This window comes from Lactuca serriola, chromosome 8 (assembly GCF_051521515.1).
Source record: "Lactuca serriola cultivar US96UC23 chromosome 8, Lser_US96UC23_V15, whole genome shotgun sequence".
In the NCBI taxonomy this organism is placed as follows: Eukaryota; Viridiplantae; Streptophyta; class Magnoliopsida; order Asterales; family Asteraceae; genus Lactuca; species Lactuca serriola.
In genome coordinates this window covers 102,295,573-102,323,487 of record NC_136415.1, presented here as the reverse complement: position 1 = coordinate 102,323,487, position 27,915 = coordinate 102,295,573, and the positions used below count along the sequence as shown (strand labels likewise).

Below are 27,915 nucleotides of genomic sequence, written 5' to 3'. Positions count from 1 at the left end.
TTGCTTTAAGTCAAGTTAAGTGTAGTTTAGTGACCATTAAATTGCATGAACTTGCTTACCTAGTAGTTTAGTGACCATAAAATTGCTAGAGCTAATATTGACCACATCTTAGATAAGTAATAAATGTAACAACTTTAGCTGTGTTGGAGAACATAATTTTGATCATAATTGTGTTTGATTAATTGTCTTGACCATAGATAATTATCCAGATATATCTTACATAGCCCAATTATCATCAATAACTAATTTTGTGTTTGCTTGTGTATGACCATTACATAGTAGTATATGAATTGGTAAAAATATTAGTAGATTGGACCATGATTGCTAATTACATGTAAATTGGTAACCAACTTTATTAATCCATAAATAAGAGCTAACCATAGAAAAAAGGTGGATTCGAAACTAAACGAAAGTGTTTTTAATATCTTGATTGCAATCGTTTTTAGTTGAGTGTTTAAGTTAGTCTGAACTTGCAAAATCAGATAAAAACCCCTTTTGAATTATTATTTACTTTTAGATTAATTTTTAGTAGTTATTTTAGTATACTAAATCTGTTCCTTGTGTTCGATACCCAACTTACTTTACTATACTATAAACTGACTAGGTACCCTGCCTATATAGGTTCATTAGTAGATAAGTAGTTAGGTTATAAATTTAAAGTTAGATAGGTAATATCTTTTGCGCGCACACACACACACACACACACACACATATATATATATATATATATATATATATATATATATATATATATATATATATATATATAGGGCTAGGTTATTTTGTTTCTTACATTTATTGTGTGTTAGAATGCACCAATAGAAATTTAATAAATTAAATAAATATTTAATTAAATAAATATAGATATTAAATGATTTCCATAATTATATGTATATTAAATGATATCCATAATTATAATTCTTTTTTTATGGAAACTAATTAAATCCGTCATTAATGTCAGCAATAACATTCTTTCAGAATGAATTCGCATCTAGGTTTATATATATATATATATATATATATATATATATATATATATATATATATATATATGAGTTCTTATTTTGTTTCAGGAGTCGTTCACTTAAAATACAATAAGGTTGCATGGAAAATTAAGAACGATAGTGTATTCTACTAGAATACACTCTAATTCTGTTGGAATACACTCTCATTCTTCTAGATATGAATTCATTCTTAAAAAATATTATTGTTGACATTAATGATAAATTTAATTAGTTTCCATAAAAATGAGTTATAAGTATGGATATCATTTAATATACATATAATTAATACAAAATTCATATTGGTGCATTCTAGCACACAATAGATGTGAGAAACATTTGAACCCACATCTCTCTCTCTCTCTCTCTCTCTCTCTATATATATATATATATATATATATATATATATATATATATATAATTTCCCCAATTTTAAAATACCATATTTGTATACTCCTCGAGTACGCGCTACTCCACAGTCGACCGAACAAATATCGAATAACGAGTTTCACAACATTGCTAAGGTCCAAAAACAAGTTGCAGACCAACAATACATATCACAAATGGTTTATATGTATGTGTTAGGGACCCATCTAGCCACCAATGTCCTCCATATCACCTCACGTGGAACATTTTCATACATATTCTCGAGATCGATAAGTACCATCTAGATATCCCTATTTCTCTCTTTATATTTCTCTACAAGACGTCTTAGGAAGTGGATCACATTAATTGCAATCTCCCATATATGAAACCAAATTGGTTATCCGCAATAGTTGTGACATTATGAAACCTAGCCTCCAGTATTCTCTCCCATATTTTCATGGTGCGGTCATATTTTAGTAACAGATTATAATGGTCTTTTTGGATCGTTTTTTTAAGTGACCGGTTAAAACCAAGACCACCACCTTAGGGCTGCTTTTAGATAGCTAGATTTCAAAAATTGGGGATTGGCTTCTAAGCATCGGTCCTCTCTGTACAAGTCTAGTATTGATCAGACTACAAACCTAAGGTTTTCTGGGAGATGATTCCATAATACAAGTAAAAAAGATAAAAGTTGTGTTCGATATATAAAGAACATTTTTTGCAATAAACCTATAACTAAAGTTTAAATTGGGCCCAATATTATGATTTGGATTTATTGTGGTTGGGCTCGATTAGTCGGCTTTATAGTTTCTCACTGAGTTTTACGCTAGACATGCACAAAAGGACTAGTCTCACAAAAAAAGACTGAGACTGGACCGGTCTAAAATGAGACTGGACCGGAAAAACACAGGTCCGAGAGAAAACGAACCGTTCTGAGACCGGTCCTAAAAAAGACCAATTCATTCCGAAACCGACCCGAGATCGGTCTGAAACCGATCTGAAAAAGGAACGCTAGCCAAAGTTTACAAATATATCGTTGTGTTAATTACATAATTTTTAATCACACACTAACTAACTTCATTTCTGTTTTTCTTTTATTAAACTCGAAACTGAAACTAAAAAAACCAACAAATACTGAAACCGAACCGAAAAAACTCGAAAACCAACCGAAAAACCCAAAATCCGAACTGAAAAAGGCGTACAAAAAGACGACTGACTGAAAAAGACCAAGACCGGTCCAAAAAAAATCGGACAAAAAAAAACCGGTTTGAAAAATGACCAGACCGATAAAAAACCGGACCGATAAAAGACCGGACTACAAAAAGACCGGACCGTTTTGAAACCGACTCAAGACCGATCCAAGATCCAAAACCGCAAAGGTGCATATCTATTTTAGGCTTGTTAACGTCACAAAAATCTGCGGCAACAACCGACGGATATTTAATTTGCTTTTTCTAATAAACTTAATTTTATGCAGCTTTTAAATGTTCTGCGAGTCTTGGGATTGCTTTTAAAATCAGTCTCTTGGAACATAGTCTAATTAGACCAAACAATAATTAAAATTTGACAAAACTCCAAATTTGGTCCCTGTGGTATTCAAAAAACTTTGGATAGGATCCAAAAAGTTTTCAACTTGCATGGACCGTCCAAAATCAAGAATTTACTGTGATTTTGGTCCAAAATAATTTGAAAAGACGGTTTTGCCCTTTTATTTTCATTTTTGTATTTTTTATAATCATTCTAAGACTTTTTTATTTTAAAAATAAAAAGAAAAAAAGAATTATCTCCCACCCCACCGTTCTCTCTCTTTCTCCTCTCTCTCTCTCTCTCTCTCAATTATCTCCCACCCACCGTTCTCTCTCTCTCTCTCTCTCTCTCACCTCTCTCTCTCTTCCCCATCTTCCTCACCCCACCTCACTTCACCTGCAATTTAAACTGCATACACACATTATTTACGAAACATTAAAGCTTCCAAGGCACCATGAATCATCACAATACAATTAGAATCGGAAATATCGACACCTCCTTGGTCACCTGCATATGAGTTTCATAAACATCATCTGTCATCTTCATTTGAGAAAAGTGACACGAACAAGTAGGCTTTCGGGGCATTAGACTTGTCCATACCTGTTGTTTATCATCACTGGTGGTGGTGAAAATGAAATCCAACATTTTATTAATATTCTCTTCATTTACCTGTCTCTTCTTCCTAGGAACATCATCTTCAGAAGGATGTCGTACATGAGCAATCAACTAAGAAGAAGAGAAGGGAGATTCAAGAAATGATAATATTACCTTCCACGTTTATTAATGACGGACACGACATCGAATGTGAGGAATTAAGGTCCAATTGAGGGTTTCCAAGCCCTAATCACACCTTAAGCATTATCGGAACAATCCCGTCATCACAATCAGAGCTTCTAGTCACCCTTCTTTCTCTCTCTCTCACACATATTATCGTCTACCTGAACACACTCATGAACTAGTCATCGACGACCATATGCTATGGGTTTCTTCTCTCGCCTCTTTCTAAAGAAGAACCGTCTATGGATACAGAGCCTTCATCACCCCTGCTGATGTAATAATCGTTTATGGGTTCCTGTAATAATCACTTCATCTTCTTCAACATATTCATACACATACAACACAATAAACACACAAACAATGATGCAAAACCCAGAAATTGATGATGAAAAACTCACAAACCTACAAATCTCGATCCAAATGCAGATTCAAATTGAAAGAAAAGCTTGTAGATATGGGTTTATGAAAAATGGTGGGGGAAAGAAATAGGAGATGGTGGGATGCTTCATCTTAGTGTAGGCTTCACTTTTGAACTTCTTGTTCTTCAATTTTTTTGCCCACAGTTCCGAAAGTAGGGTTATTGACGGCTCCGGTGGTTTCGGTGGCGGCGAGAATGAATCCACAGGTGGTTCAATTTTGAGATATCAATTTTCTTTTGAGAGAGAGAGAGATGAGAGAGAGAAAGAAAGACGAAGAGAGAGAGATAGAGAGAGAGGGTGGGTGGGGGTGGGGGATACTTTTTTCTTTTTTCTTTATTTTTTAATTAAAACGCCATTAGAATAGTTATAAAAAATACAAAAAAGAAAATAATAGGGCATAATCGTCTTTTTAAGTTTTTTTGGACCAAAAACCCAGAAAAACCTTGATTTTGGACCTTCCATGTAAGTTGGAAACTTTTTGGACCCCATCCAAAGGTTTTTAAAAACCATAAGGACCAAATTTGCAGTTTTATCTTAAAATTTAGACAAAACAATAAACAACAGTATTTACAATTTAATACTGTTTGGACCATTTTGGAGTTTGCAAAAAATTAATATGGCTTGAACCCAATTTGGATTTTGGAGTTTGCGAAAATTTAATATTGTTTTCGGTTATGTTTATGATTCAAAATATTATAGTAATAATTTTATTGGATTTGAGGTTGTAGTGGTTTGCATGCAATTGTTATTTTATTTCTTATAAAATCTTCATATACATAATTAGATAAAAATACCATTAATTAGGGCGGAACACACTAAAGCAAAGGGACCAAAACTTTTTTTTTTTTTTTTTTTTTTTTTACACTTAAAAACAATATAATTAGTAAAACAATAGACTATCCTAGCAAGAAGCGAGGGGCAAACAAGACCAAACAATAACATGGGGTTAATAGCTTCAAGTGGAACTAAGGTTGCTTAAACTGTTTTTAGCAGGTTGAAACTAAAACTCTAAAAATAAAACTTTTGAGGCTGAGATATGATTTTTTTTTTCCGTGACTAAAGTGGTTGGCTGTGGAGATTTTTCCAGTTTTCTAGGAAAATTTTTCAAAGAAAATAAAAAATTTGAAAACGTATTTGGTTCATTAAGTTTTCTAAGAATTTTTTTTTTCAATTTTTCAAATTGTATGTAAATTAGAAAATTGAGTTTTATAGTTTTTTAAATTTCTAAGATGAAAAATGAAAACTCCACCATTTCCAACAAAACACGTTTTCTAAAATTTTCATTGAAAACTGAAAATAAAACTCAACTATACTTTCTGAAAATATTTTCTTGGAAAACGAAAACAGTTTTCCACAACCAAACACATCATAATGGTACGTTTGGTTGTGAAAAACTGGCTTCATTTACAAGAAAATGTTTTCATAAAATAGAGTTGAATTTTTATTTTCAGTTTTCAATAAAAAAAATTAGAAAACGCGTTATGTTGGAACCGGGGAAGTTTTTTTCTATCTTAAATTTTTAGAAAACTTTGAAAAACTATAAAAATTACTTTTGTAATTTACATACAATTTGGAAAACTGAAAATTTTCATTTTCTTAGAAAATTGAACGAACTAAACGTGTTTTCAAAATTTTAATTTTCTCTTAAAAAAACTTCTAAAAAAATAAAAAAAATTTCCACAGCCAAACACAGTCCTAATGTTTCTAAATTGTATTTTTCCATAAATTTTCATTTAGTTGTGAACATAAATTACTTAATTAAAAAACCAGAACCCAACCAAAAGCTTAGGAAGGCTTGCTTCTACGTTCTCGGCCCAGCAACAACCAAGGAACAAGCCCATTGTGGGGCGGCCCACTTGGCGCCAGCAGCCCAAGCCCACCACCGCCTTTGCCGGTGAGTGATATCTTAACCTAACATCGGCATCATATCTAAGTTTCAACTTGTCGATGATTATTAACGTTCATGTCGTTGTCTAGATGTTATTAATTCCTTAGCCGATTTAATTACTACCCGATCATACGGATGGCATTTGACTTTTGAAAGTCAAAACTGTTATGGGGTGATATTTAATTTGATGATCTCATCAATTATTACTTCAAAAAGGTCAGCCTTTTGTACTGAGAAGTGAGAGGCAGCATCTTGGTTGAGCAAACAATATCTCTAAAGTCCATAAAGATTAAACCACCTTTTCTACCCATACCCACCTGCTATATATGCGTCATCAAGAGTTGAACCAACATGCATGTGGTTGTTTATAATAATTAATTCAATAACTACATTTTTTATTATATGGTTTAGAATAATAAAAACACTAGAGTTAGTCCAACTGCTACTCATTCATGCATGTTGTTTTGATTGCAAAGAATCATAGAATGTTGGAGGGCTACTTGCCCTAGGGTAGGTACTATCTAGTTGCTTTGTGTTTATGACTTGTACTTTATGTATCAATGAAAGATGTGTATTTGGGAATGTATTTATTTGAGCCAACAACCTTGTCGCCTTCATAATTCCAAATAAACCCATCCATTCCTTGTGTTTGTTGAAACATCTTTGTTTGCCACCTTGCTTTTATAATGGTTGGATTGGATTCAACAATAGCTCCTAAATTCCATGGGTAGGATATCTACTCCATTAATAATATCCGTTAACAGGACACCTGATATCTAATGTTAGAACGGACTCACTTATTAGTGAAACTTGGTTGTTGCTTTAGGGGTTGTTACACTTTTACTTAATGACTCACTTATTAGTAGGTTAAAAAAAAACTTAATACGGACAACCATGTATGACTGTTTATTTTGGACGTTAGTAATCTTAACGAAATGACTTAATGGATTAATACATAAAACTTACCAATTTCTTCTTTTTCTTCTCAAAATTTCTCACATTAAAAGGTGTTAGAAGTGATTAATACAGTTAAGATAAATGAATATTCTGAATCTTGTTTTCTGAAGTATAAAAGTAAAATTGTTATTATTTAGTTTAGAAAATAACACATTTTATGCATACAACATTTATTTAAATAAACGACATTCCTCATTTAGTCAATTTCATCCTTACAAAACTTAATACGTGTAACTTTTATTTATCTATATGTATTTATGAGTGATTTTGATCAATAAAAAATGGTCACAATATATATATTATTAACTGGTGAAAATTAAAATAAATAAATAAATAAATAAAATTAAAAAAAAAAGAGAAAAAAAACGTAAAAATATACCACATCAAATGGATCAGTTGTCGTCGGCAATGTCCCAAATGTCTTGAACCTCTAAATTCTTATGTTTAAAGAAAAAAGAATTTTGATGACTATTTCAGTAATTCAGTAATTGTGTTAATAAGTATATTTGATAAAGTAGGTATTTATGATTACAACATAGACAACGAAAGTTTAATGGGTCGACACTTGTATGGAATTTTGAGAAAAAGTAAAGAAGAAAACATATATCTATTTTAGTCTGTGTATTTGGTTGGTTATCTATTTTGACATTTTATTTTAAACCACATTCGACCGATTTAATTTACTTGATGAGTGACAGAGTGATGTCTGTTAAGGGGCCTAGCAAGTAGCAACAAGCATGCCATGGTCGATGACAACAACATTAGGAGAAAACATCAAGATAAAAAATGTATGACGTTTTCTTTAAAGTTATGATTTGAAACATAATAAATGGTCTAACAACAAGCTGTACTTTGTTTATTTTGTTTTGACCACTTATGCTTTCATTATTGTACATTATCAAATGATAAGCTTGATAATATACACATATACTATAATATCATGTAGACTAAATTACATATATGATCCATTTGTTTTACAAAAAGTTATAGGTTTCGTGTATAACTTTTTTTGATATGGATGTTTATTGTGGTTTCAGTTTATTATATGGTTGGTACTAGGGGTGTTGATCGGGTAATTTTTCGGGTTTCGGGTAATTCGGGTCCGGTAATTCAGGTTTTTCATGATAAAAAAATACCCGTTACCCGACCCAAATTACCCAAAATATATATAATTTTTTTTTAATTTCACTTGAAAATAAATTTAATGAAATAAATACGTCGTGCTTTATTAGTCTTGTTTATATAAACAAAACGAGATATAAACAAAGTTACTCAAGCTATGAACATTGAGATTTTTTAGTCAATAATACCTGAGATATCAAGTAATTTTTAACAACTTAATCTAATATAATAAGATGTTAAAAAAACAAATACTTAAAGATCTTTATATAAAAAGTTTAAAATATTTAAGATAATTGTAGTCATAAGTTTTGCCATATTCTGAAGTTTCGTCAAGATAATGAGTTTGTTAGTTGCAATAAAAACTATAATCTAGAAAACTGTTAAGTTTTAAAGAACATGATAATATATAAACAATTACTTTTAATATTGCTAGTGTCATAGTGTCATAATAAAAGAGATTCATTATAATAATTATAGTTAGTTTAAGCGTGATCAAATATCTGCTACAAAGTACAAGCTCTACGAAAAAAAAAGAATTTTTAAAATAATTCGGGTAATTCGAGTATACCGATGTAACGCCTGTGTTTCTGGGCTTGTCATTAATGTTGATATAATAGTCTAGGTTAACCTTTGTAACCCGTTTTGAAATAATAAAAGTGTATTATTTGAGTATTATGTGTTTTGTGCTTAATTGTGTGTCTTAATGTAATTGAGGATAAAGATAAGTGTCAAAATAAAATGTTAGATAAAGCTAATATCTACGTATATGTTGTAGTAGTTGAAATGAGGTTTCTGAATATATAAAGAATGCCAAAATCCGAGTTATAACGAATAAGTTATGACCTGTCGAAGTTTCGCGACAGAACCGACAACGCTGAATGACGTAAAAAGTGAAATTTATGTTAGAGCGAATATTAGCCTTAGTGATCTAAATGAAAGTCGTAGAGTTCGTTAAACCGAGAGTGTGCATAAAGAGAACGCCCAAATCTGACTTTGTATGTGGAAGTTATGATTTTTCTAAGTTTCGACTTAACAGTATGTAACCTGAATACTTGATTCGAGATCAAGTGATTGTTGGTTGAAACAATCTAAACGAGAATCGAAGATCTTGTTGATAGTAGCGCATTGGTGAAAAGATAGACGAAAACGGACGTCGGATGAAGAAGTTATGAATTTATAACGGAGTTTTCTTGTCCCGGCCTACTAAATATAAATAATAAAAATAAAGTCAAAATTAGCCGACAGAGTCTAAAAGAAAGTTGTAGAGCGTAGTCTCACCTACGCGTGGATATAAAGAACGTCGAAAACGGAGTTCGTATGAAGAAGATATGAATTTTCGAAATTTATTAAATAATTAAAATTAAAATTTAATTATTAAATTCCGATATTATCCGAAGGAAGAGGGGTCATCGATCCGATCCGAACTATACCCAGCGTAGTTGAGTACGCCCAGCGTACCCCGATACATGCACCGCCTCGGACTCGAGTGTTCCGATGACACATGCAGTGACGATCCGAGGAGTACGCCCCGCGTAAGGGCATTATGCCCAGCGTACGTGCGAGGCTCAGCCTCTATAAAAGGCATGCGAGGGCAGCCGAGATCTTTTGCCAAATTCTTCCTTTTTCTCCCGTTTCCCTCGTTTTGCGTGCCATTTATACCCCGAAGCCCCGGTATTATTCCCAAGCCCCAAAGCAAGTTCTGAAGCCCCGAAGATCCCGAGAAGTGCAATTCCCGAGCCGAAGTTCTGCTCGCGAGAAGCCCGGTTTTTGTGAAGATCTTCCACATCTACTGAAGAATACTACTTCTGCAATTCGTAGTGCTGTCCGATCATCTTCTGATCAAGTGAGTATGTAGTTACCTTCTTGTAACACATATTTATGAATTATTCTATACGAAATACGTGTTAGGTGTATATTTTGTTGTTATATGCGTGAATGTATATTCACTTTCTTCTATCTCATAGATCTGATTTATTCTCTATGAAATACGTGTTATATGGATGTGCCTCATCTGTTATGTGAAATATGGATTGATTGAACATGCTATACAGGTTTTAAACTATGTATAAAAATATATATTTTTATCTACTAATATGTTGGGTAGAACATGGGTAGATAGTTGATGTGTGATAAATAGATGAGAGGCCTCGATGTTGTTGTTGGTGATCTAGTTATTCAGCGGAGTATGGATAATGACCACGGACTCTTTCTAGACAGTCCTGTGGAACGCTAGCAGGTTCATAACCTGTAGGTGTTGTGAACGATGTGTTCACCGATGTACTCTATCCCCCTCATGGTTGCCTTTAGGGTATCTATTGTTGAGGAAACCCCTTAGCAGTAATGTCCGTCCCGATGAAAATCCTAAATTAGGTCCCTTGAGATAGATGTTGTTTTAGGGACGCAAAGTGAGGATAACGGAAATGGGTAATCGGGTTATCGTTGGTTGGTGAAATTAAATATAATTTATTTATTGTGGGTTGAAAACCCTATATGCTCACCAGGCTCCCAAGCCTGACCCGCTCAGTTTTATTTGTATTACAGGAAGTGGCGCAAGGGCATAAGATGGATGAATCATCGAGTTGTTTTGTTTACAAGTTTGTATATGTATATATTTGTTGAATGACTTGTAATGTTATCGTTTATGATTTATGGTCTGTATCGGAACATGACATCCCGAGTTTTGATTATATAATGAAAATGCATCTCTTGATGAAATGCTTTGATAAATATTATTTTATCATATTATGTTTTGGGAACAAATTCTGCAACTCTTTTAAATCAAAAGGATTTACTCTGAAATTATTTTAAAAAGCATAAATGAAATCGGTCTTTTCTGGCCAAGATTTTGGGGATGTCACAGTTGGTATCAGAGCATTAGTTTAAGCGAACTAGGAATTTGTAGGATTTCTAGACTTAAACTTAGAATGCTAAGTGAAGGTTGTTAGATGTATGTCTGTTATATTTCAGACACGAGCACTAGTTTATTTTAGGAAAGTTGCCTAAAATGATTTTATGTGCTAAATGTTATATATTGCCATATATGATATTATTTGTTCGGATCTATGGTCTGTTGCCGACCGGATCTGGAAACCTTATGTGTGTAGGATTCTAAGCGTACGTCTACGGTATTAGAACTAACATGTAAACGTTTCGGAGTGATAAGGATGATTTGAATATCTATCAGGGATGAGGATCTAATTTCACCTTATTTGGTGTGTAGATCAAAAATGGTGAGAACAAGGAGTGGCGTTGGAAACGCGGATGAAAACAGGAATCAACCGCCAGTGATTGAGTAAATACATGTTGTAGAAGCAGCACCATAACCAATAACAATGGCTGAGGTGCAAGCCATGATTCGGTCTATGTTAGCCGAACAAAGGGATGAAATGCGACAGATGTTGCATGATAATAGGGACGAACCTATCATACCTATTGAGGAACCCGAATTGATTCCCGAGCAATCGGAGGAAGGGAACAATAGTTACATGGTGAGTCAAGTTGGGACTCAAGGAGAACGAAGGAACAACCCGGAAAGGAGAAACAACAAGGACATGCGAATGTACAAGAACTTCTTGGGTGCCAAGCCGCCAAGTCTTTCTGGAAGCCCAAAGCCTGTTGAGATTGTGGATTGGATCTCCGAAATGGAGATGGTATTTGAAAGTTGCGACTGTAGCAACAAACAGAAGACTGTCTTTGCAGTTAGACAACTGAAGACTGGAGTCTTGAGTTGGTGGAAGTTGCTGGCAGATACTATGCCACGAGGAGAAGCCCTGAAAATGTCATGAGAGGAGTTCTTGGAACAATTAAGGGTGCAGTATTGTTCAGAGATAGACCTGATTGATCTGAACAATGAGTTCCAAAACTTAAAGAAGGGGAGAATGAGGATAGACGACTATGCTACTGCATTCACTGAGAAAATGAAGTTATTTCCGTACCTAGTGCCAACGGAACTCTCCAAGATTGAGAGGTTTGCTAATGGACTGCCTGCCGACTTTGGTCCGACAGTCAAGATGGCAACTACTCTGAAAACAGCTGTTCGAGCGGCTAAGAATGTGGAGGCCCAACAGAAGGAAAAGGGTCTGGAAAGGATAGATGTTGGTGAAAAGAGGAAGTTCGATGGAACTTCAGGGTCCAACAAGAAAAAACAAGTTCTCGAAGTCTAGTTCGAGGGGAGGTGGAGGTGAAGCCAAGTGGCGCAACAAATGTAAGAAGAAGCATCATGGAAAATGTGAGGTAGTGGCCACATGCTACAAATGTGGAAAGCCAGGGCACTATGCCAATGAATACACCCTTGCTAAGAAAGTTTGCTATGGTTGTGGTGAGGAGGGACACATGTCGAGGGACTGCCCGAAAAAGAAGGAGGCAGCAAGACCCAACATTTCGCCAAAGCCGAAGGCGAGAGCATTCCAGATGACACTGGAAGCTGCTAAAGATGAAGCTGATGTCGCTTCAGGTACCTTTCTCGTAAACAAATTGCCTGCCTAAATTTTATTTGATTCTGGAGCCAACTACTACTTTATTTTGCATGAATTTGGTAGGAAACTAGCTTTGCCTGTTGATAGACTAGATAATGCCTTATTAGTCGAAGTTGCTAGTGGCAAGTTTGTACCTGTTAGCCATCGTATGAAAAACATCTTAATTGACTTGAATGGGAATAAGTTCCACGAGGAATTATTGCCTATTGAACTAAACGGTTTCGACATCGTGCTTGGAATGGATTGGCTTAGCGCCAATGACACCGAAATATTGTGCAAGAAGAAGATTGTAAAGGTAAACCCACCAGGGAAAGAGTCGTTTATGGTGTATGGAGATAAACACAGAGTAAATTTTGGAATCATTTCATTGATGAAAGCCAGAAAGTGTTTGGCCAAAGGATGTACATCGTATATAGCATTCGTGATCGATGCTAAAAAGGAGAAAAAGGTGATGTAGAGCATTCCTGTCGTGTGTGAGTATCCGGAAGTATTTCCCGAAGATCTTCCCGGATTACCGCCTGATAGACAAGTGGAGTTTAGAATAGACTTGTTACCAGGGACGACGCCAATAGCAAAAGCACCTTATCGATTAGCACCAACGGAGATGAAGGAGCTGATGATGCAACTTTAGGAGTTATTGGACAAAGGTTTCATTAGACCTAGTTCATCGCCCTGGGGAGCTCCGGTGTTATTCGTAAAGAAGAAAGACGAGAGCATGAGGATGTACATTGATTACAAAGAGCTGAATAAAGCAACGATAAAGAATAGATACCCGTAGCCAAGGATTGATGACCTGTTTGATCAATTTCAAGGTTCGAGCTATTTCTCGAAGATCGATCTAAGGTCAGGATATAATCAGTTGAAAGTAAGAGAGCAGGATCTAGAGAAGACTGCATTCAGAACACGATATGGAAACTACGAGTGTTTGGTTATGTTGTTTGGACTAACCAATGCTCCAGAAGCATTCATGGATTTAGTGAACAGGATTTGTAATCCGTTCCTTGATAAATTTGTGATAGTGTTCATAGATGACATTCTGATTTACTCGAAAAGCCAAGAGGAGCATGGCAGACACTTGCGAGAAGTGTTAGAAGTTTTGAAGAATGAGAAACTGTATGCAAAGTTCTCTAAATGTGCTTTTTGGATTCGAGAAGTCCAATTCTTGGGTCACGTGGTCAACCAAGAAGGGATAATGGTTGATCCAGCAAAGATTGAAGCTGTGATGAAGTGGGAACACCCAAAAAGTCCCACGGAGATCCGAAGCTTTTTGGGATTAGCCGGATATTATCGAAGGTTTATCCAAGGCTTTTCTTCGATCGCTACTCCATTGACATCTTTGACCCACAAAGGAGCTACTTATGCTTGGAGTGATAAGCATAAAGAAGCATTCGAGAAGCTAAAGAAGAAACTATGTGAGGCACCGATACTTTCTCTACTCGATGGAGTTGAAGACTTCGTTGTTTATAGCGATGCGTCTGGGGTTGGATTGGGTTGAATTTTGACCCAAAGAGATAAGGTGATCGCATATGCATCTCGACAATTGAAAGAGCATGAAAAGAACTACCCGACTCATGATTTGGAGTTGGCAGCGGTAGTTTTCGCTCTGAAGATATGGAGGCATTACCTTTATGGCATGAAGTGCAAACTTTTCACTGATCATAAGAGTCTCCAATATCTCTTTAATCAGAAAGAATTGAATATGAGGCAACGACGCTGGCTAGAGTTACTTAAGGACTACGACTGTGAGATACTTTACCACCCCGGTAAAGCTAATGTTGTTGCTGATGCTCTCAGTCGGAAAGTCAATCTTGAAAGGAAAAGGCAAAGAGAGTTGAGAATTGAAGTTGTCTCGACCATTGTGGAAAGTATACAGAAAGCTCAAGAGGAGGCTTCTGAGAAGAATGACCGAAAGGAGGAACGTTTGGGCAAAACGTTGGTGTTCGGTATAAACAGTCATGGACTGAAGGTATTCCAAGATCGGATTTGGATACCTAAGACAGGAGGAGTCAAATATCTTCTGATGGAAGAAGCTCACAAGACCGTGTACTCGATTCATCCTGGTAGCACTAAAATGTATAGGGACCTGAAACCCTACTATTGGTGGCCGACGATGAAGCTTGATGTTGCAAAGTATGTGGACGAGTGTGTGACTTGTGCGAGAGTCAAAACACAACATCAGAAACCGTATGGGAGTTTAGAACCATTGCCTGTGCATATGGGTAAGTGGGAAGATATTGCTATGGATTTTGTCACTAAACTGCCCAGAACAAAGAATGGCCACGACATGATTTGGGTGGTCGTTGATCGATTCACTAAGAGTGCGCATTTCATAGCAGCCAAGGAGAAATGGTCTATGGTTAAGCTTGCGAATTCTTACGTGAAAGAAATTGTGAGGCTTCACGGTGTTCCGTTAACGATTGTATCGGATCGCGATAGCCGTTTCACCTCGAGGTTTTGGAAAAGTCTACAAGAGGAAATGGGTACCAATTTGTGTTTAAGTACAGCTTACCATCCGCAAACTGATGGTCAGAGCGAATGGACAATACAAACACTTGAAGATATGCTGAGAGCATGTACCCTGGAATTCCAAGGTAATTGGGATGGACATTTACCTTTGGTAGAATTTTCCTACAATAATAGTTTCCACTCGAGCATTAAGATGGCACCTTATCAAGCTTTGTATGGACAGAAGTGTCGTACGCCGTCTTGTTGGCTTGAGGCTGGGGAAAAGCAGTTTATGGGACCGGAGATAGTCCACCAAACTGCTGAAAAGTTGAAAATAATTAGGGAAAGAATGTTAGCAGCTCAGGATCGTCAAAAGAGTTATGCTGACAACAAGCGAAGACCGATGACTTTTGAAGTTGGAGATTCGGTTTTGCTTAAAGTCTCGTTGTTTAAGGGACTTATAAGATTTGGTAAAAGGGGCAAATTAAGTCCAAGGTTTATTGGACCATTTAAAGTTCTTCAGAGGATTGGGAACCAAGCTTACAAGCTCGAACTACCAGAAGAACTGAATGGAATTCATAACACTTTCCAGGTGTGTTATTTGAGGAAGTTCACGGGAGAAGTTCCCGACATGATTCCACTTTCGGAGTTGAGAATCGATGAGAATAAAAGGTTGATTGAAGAACCAAAGGCAATCGTTGACCGAAAGACTAAGAAGTTGCGACACAAGATGGTAGAGTTAGTGCTTGTCCGATGAAAACACACGAATGGGCCGAATCTCACCTGGGAGACGGAGAATGCCATGATGGGTCGCTATCCGCATTTGTTTGTTGATGTGTGATTTCGGGGACGGAATCATTCTAAGGTGGAGAGAATTGTAACGCCTGTGTTTCAGGGCTTGTCATTAATGTTGATATAATAGTCTAGGTTAGCCTTTGTAATCCGTTTTGAAATAATAAAAGTCTATTATTTGAGTATTATGTGTTTTGTGCTTAATTGTGTGTCTTAATGTAATTGAGGATAAAGATAAGCGTCAAAATAAAATGTTATATAAAGTTGATATCTATGTATAATGTTGTAGTAGTTGAAATGAGGTTTTCGAATATATAAAGAATGCCAAAATCCGAGTTATAACGAAGAAGTTATGACCTGTCGAAGTTTCGCGACAGAACCGACAACGCTGAATGACGTAAAAAGTGAAATTTACGTTAGAGTGATATTTAGCCTTAGTGATCTAAACGAAAGTCGTAGAGTTCGTTAAAACGAGAGCGTGCATAAAGAGAACGCCCAAATCTGACTCCGTATGTGGAAGTTATGATTTTTCGAAGTTTCGACTTAGCAGTATGTAGCCCGAATACTCAATTCGAGATCAAGTGATTGTTGGTTGAAACAATCTAAACGAGAATTGAAGATCTTGTTGATAGTAGTGCATTGGTGAAAAGATAGACGAAAACGGACGTCGGATGAAGAAGTTATGAATTTATAACGGAGTTTTCTTGTCCCGGCCTACTAAATATAAATAATAAAAATAAAGTCAAAATTAGCTGACAGAGTCTAAAAGAAAGTTGTAGAGCGTAGTCTCACCTACGCGTGGATATAAAGAACGTCGAAAACGGAGTTCGTATGAAAAAGATATGAATTTTCGAAATTTATTAAATAATTAAAATTAAAATTTAATTATTAAATTCCGATATTATCCGAAGGAAGAGGGGTCATCGATCCGATCCGAACTACACCCAGCGTAGTTGAGTACGCCCAGCGTACCCCGATGCATGCACCGCCTCGGACTCGAGTGTTCCGATGACACATGTAGTGACGATCCGAGGAGTACGCCCCGCGTAAGGGCATTATGCCCAGCGTACGTGCGAGGCTCAGCCTCTATAAAAGGCATGCGAGGGCAGCCGAGATCTTTTGCCAAATTCTTCCTTTTTCTCCCGTTTCCCTCGTTTTGCGTGCCATTTATACCCCGAAGCCCCGGTATTATTCCCGAGCCCCGAAGCAAGTTCTGAAGCCTCGAAGATCCCGAGAAGTGCAATTCCCGAGCCGAAGTTCTGCTCGCGAGAAGCCCGGTTTTTGTGAAGATCTTCCACATCTACTGAAGAATACTACTTCTGCAATTCGTAGTGCTGTCCGATCATCTTCTGATCAAGTGAGTATGTAGTTACCTTCTTGTAACACATATTTATGAATTATTCTATACGAAATACGTGTTAGGTGTATATTTTGTTGTTATATGCGTGAATGTATATTCACTTTCTTCTATCTCATAGATCTGATTTATTCTCTATGAAATACGTGTTATATGGATGTGCCTCATCTGTTATGTGAAATATGGATTGATTGAACATGCTATACAGGTTTTAAACTATGTATAAAAATATATATTTTTATCTACTAATATGTTGGGTAGAACATGGGTAGATAGTTGATGTGTGATAAATAGATGAGAGGCCTCGATGTTGTTGTTGGTGATCTAGTTATTCAGCGGAGTATGGATAATGACCACGGACTCTTTCTAGACAGTCCTGTGGAACGCTAGCAGGTTCATAACCTGTAGGTGTTGTGAACGATGTGTTCACCGATGTACTCTATCCCCCTCATGGTTGCCTTTAGGGTATCTATTGTTGAGGAAACCCCTTAGCAGTAATGTCCGTCCTGATGAAAATCCTAGATTAGGTCCCTTGAGATAGATGTTGTTTTAGGGACGTAAAGTGAGGATAACGAGAATGGGTAATCGGGTTATTGTTGGTTGGTGAAATTAAATATAATTTATTTATTGTGGGTTGAAAACCCTATATGCTTACCAGGCTCCCAAGCCTGACCCACTCAGTTTTATTTGTATTACAGGAAGTGGCGCAAGGGCATAAAATGGATGAATAATCGAGTTGTTTTGTTTACAAGTTTGTATATATATATATATATATATATATATATATATATATATATATATATATATATATATATATATATATATATATATATATATATATATATTGTTGAATGACTTGTAATGTTATCGTTTATGCTTTATGGTCTGTATCGGAACATGACATCCCGAGTTTTGATTATATAATGAAAATGCATCTCTTGATGAAATGCTTTGATAAATATTATTTTATCATATTATATTTTGGAAACAAATTCCGCAACTCTTTTAAATCAAAATGATTTACTCTGAAATTATTTTAAAAAACATAAATGAAATCGGTCTTTTCTGGCCGAGATTTTGTGGATGTCACAACCGAAACCCAACAAACATATCCTTTACCCGACCTAAAAACAAATCGGGTTACCCGATTACCCGAAAAAATTTACCCGATACCCGATTTACCCGATATCTGAAAAAATCGGACGGGTAATTTGGGTATTGGGTATTTTCGACAGGGCTAGTTGGTACTTGACACATGTTCTATCCTTTTTAATGTGTGTATATATATATATATATATATATATATATATATATATATATATATATATATATATATATATATAATTTTATCCTATTATTATATATTTGGTAGATATTAGTTAAGTTGTTTTAGGATGAACATGGCATATTTGGTATATATTAGTTAAGTTGTTTTTTTTTGTTTTTTTTTCTTGACATCAAATTCTTGTTACTGCTTTTTAGAATATAATGAACAAGGCATAGTTAAAAGTCCAAATAATAACAAAGATGTTTAATTCGAACAAAACCCAAAAATTGAACAGTTGAACAAACCCACAACTATACAAAATTCTTTTACAAGGCCTTACCGAAACAAACCTTAAACTAAAAATCATTTTCACCACCAATCAGAAACAAACCTAGACATTAAAAAAAAAGCCTTAAACAAATAGTATTATATCGGTTTTTTTTTTGGAACGTCAAATCTAGCATACTTCTATTAAACTAGTTCTAATACCACTTATGTCCCGAACGAGCCTTGAACCATCGGCCTCAAGAAGAGATGACAACATCTGGTACCGCTGAGCTAAAAACCATTTGGTTATATCGTTAGCTAATTTACTCGATTTTCCCCGCTTCTTATAATTTTTTTTCACCCATCTCGAAATATTTTTCACCTTTTCCAGAATTCATGACGTTGTTGACTCGATTTTCACCACTACTTGGTGGTGTTGACTTTCTCGCTACATATTGCCCCAAATATGTGGTAACCAAGCTAGTTTGAGAAGTCTTTGGTGAATGTTACTTTCCCGTTAAGAAATAAACGTATTTACACATATCGAGAGTCAACAACTTCCTATCTATTTATACCATTCTTCTTGATCTTCTTCTTCTTACAGTTAAACCACACAGACAATGATAGGTTACTACTGGGAAGAGTCTGAGGACATTAAAGGTTGGGTTTTCGCGCCGAAGAAGATGAAGGAATGAGGTAATGGTGGATAATGCATAAATATGGGTGGGTATAGGTTATATGTAGGTAGGGATGAGATTTAAAACCGGCAAACCGAAATCGAAGCCGTTAGAACGAAAATATGTAGAATCGGTTCGGATCTGGGTTTACAGAATGGCTTTATCTGGGTCCCGGGTAATCCGGATTTAGGGTTCGGGTAAACCGGGTTTAAGAACCGAAACAAGTTTTAGGGGTCGGAACCAGTATATGTGAAAAGTTTACGACATGCATATCTCATTCGTTTGAAGTCGGATTGACATGTGATTTTTTCCAACGTGTATTTTAAAGTTTGTATATGATATCAGACTATAAATTTTCATTTTTGGTTTCATATTTATTGACTCACAGTCTACCAAATTTAGGATATCAAAGCTGGAAATTTTCTGTTTTTTTAAGCTTTTTATATTCTACGAAAATTTTAAAACGTGCATATATAATTCGTTTGAAGTAGGTTTAGCATGTAGTTTTTTCAAACGTATAGTTTAAAGTTTGTACATGATTTTAGACTATAATTTTATCATTTTTGGTTTCATATTCATTGACGTATAGTCCCTCAAAGTCGAGATATCAAAGCTAAAAAATTTCTGATTTTCAACTTTTTTTTTGTATTATGTGAAAATTTTAGAATATTCATATCTAATTCGCTTGAAGTCGGATAAGCAATCGGTTTGTTTCAACATGTAGTTTAGAGTTTATACATGGTTTTATACTAAAATTTTGTCATTTTTGGTTTAATATTGACCGACTTATAGTCCCTCGAAGTCGGGATATCAAAGGTAAAAAATTTCAAAGTTCAACCGACTATGGAATTACCAAAAAAATGTTACGTCCCAAATTTTCAAACCAAGTTTTTTATTTTTATTTATTAAATATTCAATTACATCAGAGTATAATGAAGAAAACATAATTGTGAATGTGCATGAGTACAGTCGAACCTTGCCTTGCTCACAAACCAATGAAATGCCTGAAAAACATTTATAACAACTAGGTAAGCGCTAGGCTTAGTGAGTTCCCCCAATATAACATATACCACAATACACATACATGGAAACAAATAATATACATATTTTAGACTTACAACCTACATACCATTTTGTCTTCAACACGAGTCTACGTGTACTTACGGTCTACATGTCATTTCGTTAGCCCGTGTCAATGTGTACGTACTGCCTACATGTCATTTCGTTAACACGTAAGTCTATTGGCTCCTGACCTCTTTGTCATTCCTCCATCATCCCCTAACTAATTCGTAATAACTTATAAGCATATCCAGGGGCGGAACCAGGAATATTCGTAAGGGGTAGCCCATATTTTTTCTTTCGCCCCTGCAAGGAATTGAACTTCAGAACATCTGATAAATTAAAGACTTTCATTGACAAACCTTGCGTTACTTTTTTGTGATATAATATTCCAAAAAAATGTTTGTTTTCTAAACTCATTATAAATGTTCTTTTGAGTATTGCATAACTGATATGGTAAGGACTCAATCGCAGGTTATGAATCTGTCCAAGCAGACTGGAACCGGAGATAAAAGAAAAAGACAATGGAAGATATACATTTTTGGTGAAAAATCATCTTATGGCACAGTTGTATCTTAGACTCTTAGTTTAAGTATTATGTATTGTGTATCTAATTAAATTCTAAGAGAATGTAAATGGACTGTGGCACTTTTGAGATAAAACCAAGTTGATAGTTAACCTACAAGCTACAACAGAACACAATATTGTATTGCAAGACAAAATCAAGTCAAGAGTAGAGAAACAAAATCATCTACCAATGTCAAGTTTATAACCATATTTTGTGCAAAGCATTCAAATGTATAATATGAAATCAAAGACAGCAAAATTACAAGAAACAAAAATCAAAAGACAGAATGTGACTTGAGCATTTATGCAAACACCTTGTGTGCGTATCAATGGTTTTACTAGTATTTAATTATGTAATTTTGTATGAAAGGGGAAAAGAAAGTAAGAGCACAATATACCAACATTACATATAGATTGTATGATTGATGTGTACCTTATTTATAAGTTTTCACTATCATTTGTGAACCTGTTAGCATCGGGAGTTTCAGATCGTACTGGTAACTGGCTATCAACCAACCTCATGTTCACCTGGTGAGAATAGCCACCATAACCCACTAAAACCATCACTGATTCGCTGCATTATAATCACACCTGCAAATCAGAAAAAATAAGAAGATATATCCTCATTTTCTATGTGAATCCCATCAAACCCACGCACCCTTCTCCATCTCACTCATCAAACCTGCAAGTCGATTAAAGGGAAATAGGTTGAACCTCATGTTCTTTTGTGCGATTAAAGGGAAAACGAGAGAGACAATTGGTGAAATTTGAATCAGAACAAAAAGAAGTCAGATGAGAAATTAATCGATTGGAAGAGAAGGAATGGGGCTTGAAGAATAAGACGGCAAAAGTGTGCATATCTCAGATGATTTTGAGGGGTATCCCAGGCTACCCCGGGATCCAATGTGGATCCGTCACTGAGCATATCAAGAATCACGTACATAGATATTACATATTCGGCTCTACATGCACATAAAAAACTATATTATGGGCTCTACACTGCTAGTTCTTATATCCTAACATACATTATTATATACTAGAATACACAATATAGTGAGATGAACTCACTTGGACAGTTACTTCAACGATTGATAGGATCTGGGTGATCCGATTGGTGATCCAACAGACGGGTAACACGCATAACAAGTATTAACCTATAATACTATAACTTATTAATTTCTATGATGATTTGGTAATGTAGGCTAGACCTATCACTAATCCCAATGAATATTGATAGATTTTTATCAAGGATCAACCAAGTAGGACAGTTAGGAGGCATGATCATTTCGACATATAGCTTTTCTGAAATCCAACAACCAAGTCAACGTGACCATTATAAACATTTCTCCTATAAGCAGATTAATCAGTATTATAACATGGAATTACTGATAAATGTTAGTTATAAGTTCATAATAACGACTAAGACTATAATTATAAGTTACACTGAAAGCAAAAGAGTGTAGCTTAACTTACATAGATTTCCTAGACAAAGTTTGGAAATTGCACTCACAGAACTCCGACCTGATAGTTACTAGTTGTCGAGCACTCTGGGGCCTCAAAGCTTTACCAATCTATCCTAAATGCTAAGGAGATTTCGTAACTATAACTCAGAATTCCGAGAGAGAGAATTGGAGGATGTGAGGAAGAGAATGAGGGTCGTTGCCCTTTTATAGGCGATTTTTGGGGTGCACATCGTGCATTTTAAGGCTACGTCTCCCAGCCATTTTTTTTCCATGTGTCAAGCTCTCCGTTGTCTGCATTTCCACCTTTTAGAAGCACGTGTCACATACTGCGCGCTGCGCAAAACGCAAATTTTGTAAATTTTGTAACTTCTTCATACAAACTTCGTTTTTGATGTTTTTTATATCCCCGAAAAGCACTCGATGAGATCTACAACTTTCCTTTTGACACCAACAACTAATTCTTACTTTATATTTCATTCATATTTTTATATAATTAAATGGTTTTACTAAAATTATAACTGTAACATCCCAAAAGTCAAAGGTAAAAATTTCATTTTTATTATAATCAAAACACCATTGTAACTTTATCCAAACATTTAAAAGCATTTCAAAATAAAACAATTATCAAAGTTCATTCCCAAAGATCACATATTGCGAAAAACATGGATGTATGTGCTGCGATCAAGCCGGGCCCTTCCCTTTCAAACCAAAAGTACCTGAAACCGTAAACCACAAACTGTAAGCACAAAGCTTAGTGAGTTCCTCAAATACCACATACCATACATATCCAATGAACCTTACATATCCAATCAATCAATAAAAGTGTTATGTGCCAACACTAGTCTTACCATTATGACACGAGCCGTCTCGTGGTCTTCCTTTCTAGGTCGGGGGCCAAAACCCTGGGTCTTACAGACAAGTGCCAGGAGCCACCTCCGGGTTTTCCATGCAAGCATCACAAAGATAACTAGCATACAATCTACACTACATAAGTAGCATACAAGTTCCAGGAGCCACCTCTGGGTCTTCCTACAATACATAAATTAAATGGGTCGGCATTGGTGCCTTCGACCCCTAACACGGTGAGGAGACTCACCTCGAATGCAGAAGCTCATAGAAAGAAATCCCTAGCTGCTGCCCTGACGACACCTCCGAGCTATCAGATCAAAATAACACCCAATTCGCAATTAGGTTCCATTCTAAGTCCCACCATCCATACTTGGGGTAAAATGACCATTTTACACCTGACCCAACATGCATAAAAACTGAGGCCCAAATCCAAAAGATCCACAAAGGACCACTAATGGCTTAACTTTCCAAATTAGACCCAACCCCATATGGGCCTTATCCTAAGCCCATAATTTCCTTAATTACAATTCTAATTACCTCAAGTACCCCCTTAGAACAAATTGTTCAAAGAAAGGGTCAAAAGTCAAGGTCAACGACCTAAGTTGACCCAACACGCCGAGTTGTCCTTCAACTTGCCGTGTTTCTCTATTATCTACAAAGTCAGTGAAAAACTGAGCCAACTCGCCGAGTTCCCTAGAAACTCATCATCTTAACACATTAAGCTGACATTATCGACTCTAAGAGCTTCACAACTCAGATTTCGACCTAAATGAGATCTAGAAGGGTAAAGTTTCCAACTTTACCCCTAGGAACCACCAAAATGGGTACAAACCCAAACCCTAAATTCAAAAGAGTGAGGGCTTAACCATTAAACACTTAATCTTCAAAGACAAAGCCCCAAATTGCATATCTGACACCCTAGATTTGGAAAACCATGTAAATTTGCCAACTTTACATTCATGCATGCCTAGGAGAAGCTCAAAAGCTCAATAAGGGATTAATAAGAGACTTAATGAATGCATAAAGCCCTTAAAACAATAAAGTTGGCACCTTTATGCCAAAAGAGTCCATGAAAACCCAGATCTGGAAGAATAAGGCTTTAGGACGTGCTAATCGCAACATCCATCCAATCCACGGCTAAAACATAGCAATTTAACCCAAAAGAGAGATCTAAGCATCTAGCCATCAAGATAAAAACTTGATACCTCATACTCCTTCCAAAATGGGTAGTGATTCTGGATCCAAGTCTTCCTTCTCCAAGCTTAGCAACTTCAAATCTTCTAACACCTTCACAATACACAAAATGAACACCAAACTTCCTTACCAAACTTCCTTCCAAGGCTCAAATGCTTGACAATGGAGGCTACAACTCGATTTAGGGTTTTGGATAACAATGGAGGTTGATAAGGAGGCTAGCTAAAAGAACTTAAGTCCTTTAAATAGGGTACAACTGCAACACCCTAAAAATTAGGATTTCCAACCCAACTGCCAACTCGCCGTGTTGAGACACCTTAACACGTCGAGTTGGTTCATTAAATTCCGCAGCCAAAAACATCTCGACACGCCGAGTTGAGGCTCCAACTCATCGAGTCCCAAGGAGAAAATCTAAACAACTTGGAATCAACTTCATATTGGATATCAAGCGTTACAATAACTCTCTCGTACGAACTCCGTTTTTTTGCATTCTTTTTTTCAAAAATTTTATCTTAAAGAGTACTACGATTTTCCTTTTGGTGACTTATATAAAGGTCAATCATTTTTTTCGTAGCTTTTTACATCACACATTCTTTGTATGCGACTAACTTTTATAGCTTATAAAAGTCATATCTAATTCATACGGAGTCAAATTTCTACGAAAATTATATTTTTGGGATCGGGACGATGTGTACTTCTAAATATATAATAATATATATGTTTTGACGCATTCACATTCTTTGTATGCGTCTAGCTTTTATATCTTATAAAAATCATATCTAATTCATACGGAGTCGGATTTCTACGAAAATTATATTTTTGGGATCGAGACGATGTGTACTTCTAAATATATAATAATATATATGTTTTGGCGCATTCATTTTTACAATTTATGAACGATTCCGTTTAATTTTCCTATTTTTTGGGCTAAAGAGTAATATATATTTCTACTTCGAATTATATAAACATTTGTTTATATTGGATCCTATCAAACAGTAAAAATAGGATGTTACAAAATTATAGTTTTCCAGTTCTCGACCAACTTTACCCGGTTCCACCCGACCCACTTTGACGTTTACGGGGTTTCCAATTATATACCAACTTTTACCCGATACCTTACCCAGAACCGGTTCCTATATATCGGTCCGATTTTCGGTGCTTCAAAATTTCGTTAATCGGTCTCTGGATTTTTTTCGGGTCAGGTTTGGATCCACTTTTATCCTATATGTAGGATTATATTTTATATACTAATAATATAAATGAAAAATAACCAATAAATATTTAAGGAAAAGGTAAAATAGTAATTTTATATCAAATGGATCAACCAAGTAAGAAATTGAAGCACATGGAGTATACCCATCAAGAACAATTGCACTGTACACATCAAAAACAATTAGAGACCAAACCTCTAAGCTTTCTTTTGTAAAATAAGGAACTATCCAAATCATTATCTTGTGTGTGTGGTTGTTGTTTTCTTTTATATCATACCCCACTAATTTTCGAGTTTTTCATATGTTTGGCCGCTAACAAAGTCAATATGTATTTATGACTTAAAATTGATCGTTTCTTAATCATTTTCCCATATAAACTACTAGAATTTGTATTTTTTTTTTATTTTTATTTATTTATTTATTTATTTATTTTCTAATTTAACCATTAGGCTTTGATTTTTTTTACAAAACGATTACATAAAACTCTAAATCTATAAAACCACTATAGTTTAAAATTCATTTTGTCTAACCAACCCAAAGAATTTCCCTGTGATTTAATCATTATAATTTGAAATTCCTTTCTATTAGAAAAAACTCGAACCGAAAAAATGATCTTTCTATCTTTTTTGCAATTAATTATCAGGAAACATTTATAACGGTTTTCTGAAAAAAGAAATAAACTACTAAAAATTGAACAAAAAATAAAATAAAAATATGACATTACAAAAATGTTCATTGTAACTGATATTTTTTGTGGTTTTGGTTCAAAAAAGTTTGGACATACATTAGTGGTTCAAATTTGGATTTTATTGGGGATTGTGATCCATCTAGGTAACAAGTGTTACTTCTCATTGTTAACTTGTATTGTATGCTTCTAAAGCCAAGACATTTTCATCAATCCACGAAACCTTATTAATTACTCGGAAAACTCTAATCAAATATAAATACTCATTTATCTGATTTTCATTGCTTCTAAATATTCTTGGATTATGGTGTTGCAATATGGATAATAAGGCCAATATTTCAAGATTTTGTTGCAAGGATTATATACAATAATGTCCTTTGTCTCTTATTGAAAATTTTGAAGACCAAATAAACATCTCTAATGACTAACAAAATGCTATTTTTTGTGATGTTTGTTGTTGATATTTACAAAGAGTCATCACACCATGTTTACTATTGTGCTTCATCATAGTGTGAAGTTCACAAACTTCCTAGGGATAAGATACATTCAAGTCAAAATAAGATATGTGAACCTAGTAGATGTAGATTAGTTCTATGTATGTGAGCTGGATGATGTCATGCTAGAAATGGGTTATTCGGTACTACCAATTATTTACCACCACTTTCTGTTACCAGAATCCAATTAATACTTTGGACTAAGAGCATTAGCAATGATGTTGATGTTCTGAACCTTGCACAATATTTAAGGAGAATAAGATCATCAAGGTATACATTGAACATGGTGAAACAAATTTAGTTACATACGTTATGTCTATGCACTACAAGAAAAAGTTGAAATAAATACGGAAATGTAACGCCTCGAAAATCACAACCAATTTAAACCTTTCAAAACAACCCATTTACTAATAAAAATGTTTACAAAATCATTTTTTCCAAAACATTATTTAAAATCAGAGTCTCCCGAATATCCAGTCACTAGTAAAACCAAGGATGTGTACGGTCACACCTTCGCCTCGTCATAATCATTTGAAGCACCTTAGACACTAAACTGAAACTGTAAGCACGAAACTTAGTGAGTTCCCCCAAAGTACCACAAAATAAACATAATACCAAATAAACATCACACATATAGAGCCTTCAGCCTAACTGGATCGCCTCGCAGGCCTACAGACTATCTGGACCGCTCACAGAACCTTCAGCATGACTGGACTGACTCACAGGGCCTTCAGCCTATTTGGACCGTTCTCCGGGCCTTCGGCCTGACTAGTCCACCTCATGGGCCTTCAGTATATCCGGGCCGTCCTAGGTCTCTTGGCCTTCAGTCTTCACTGGTTCGCCTCAACCCAACCACACATAACATGTCGACATATACATAACAGATAAACATATATAAGCCTAGTAAACCATAACAACATATCGATATAAACATTACCGGGTTTGTTGACTGACAGAACGAAGCAGTACAGTCTCAACCAAACCACACTATGTCGACATATGCAACAGATGACATATAACCAGTCACCAGGCAATCAGACCGATCTTACAGATCAC

The 27,915-nt window shown here is 35.4% G+C and overlaps 1 protein-coding gene across 1 annotated transcript in view; it reads right to left on the bottom strand.

The window, feature by feature from the left end:
* The window catches only part of LOC145067232 (uncharacterized), a 70,143-nt gene extending 48,461 nt beyond the window's left edge, over window positions 1–21,682 (bottom strand). Inside the window, exons 1-2 of the mRNA XM_079014418.1 lie at window positions 21,622–21,682; window positions 21,481–21,554 (exon numbers count right to left, since the gene is read on the bottom strand). Coding sequence (XP_078870544.1) covers window positions 21,481–21,554; window positions 21,622–21,682 — 135 coding nt within the window. The remainder of the gene's footprint in view (window positions 1–21,480; window positions 21,555–21,621) is intronic.
* Between the last annotated feature and the right edge of the window lie 6,233 nt (window positions 21,683–27,915).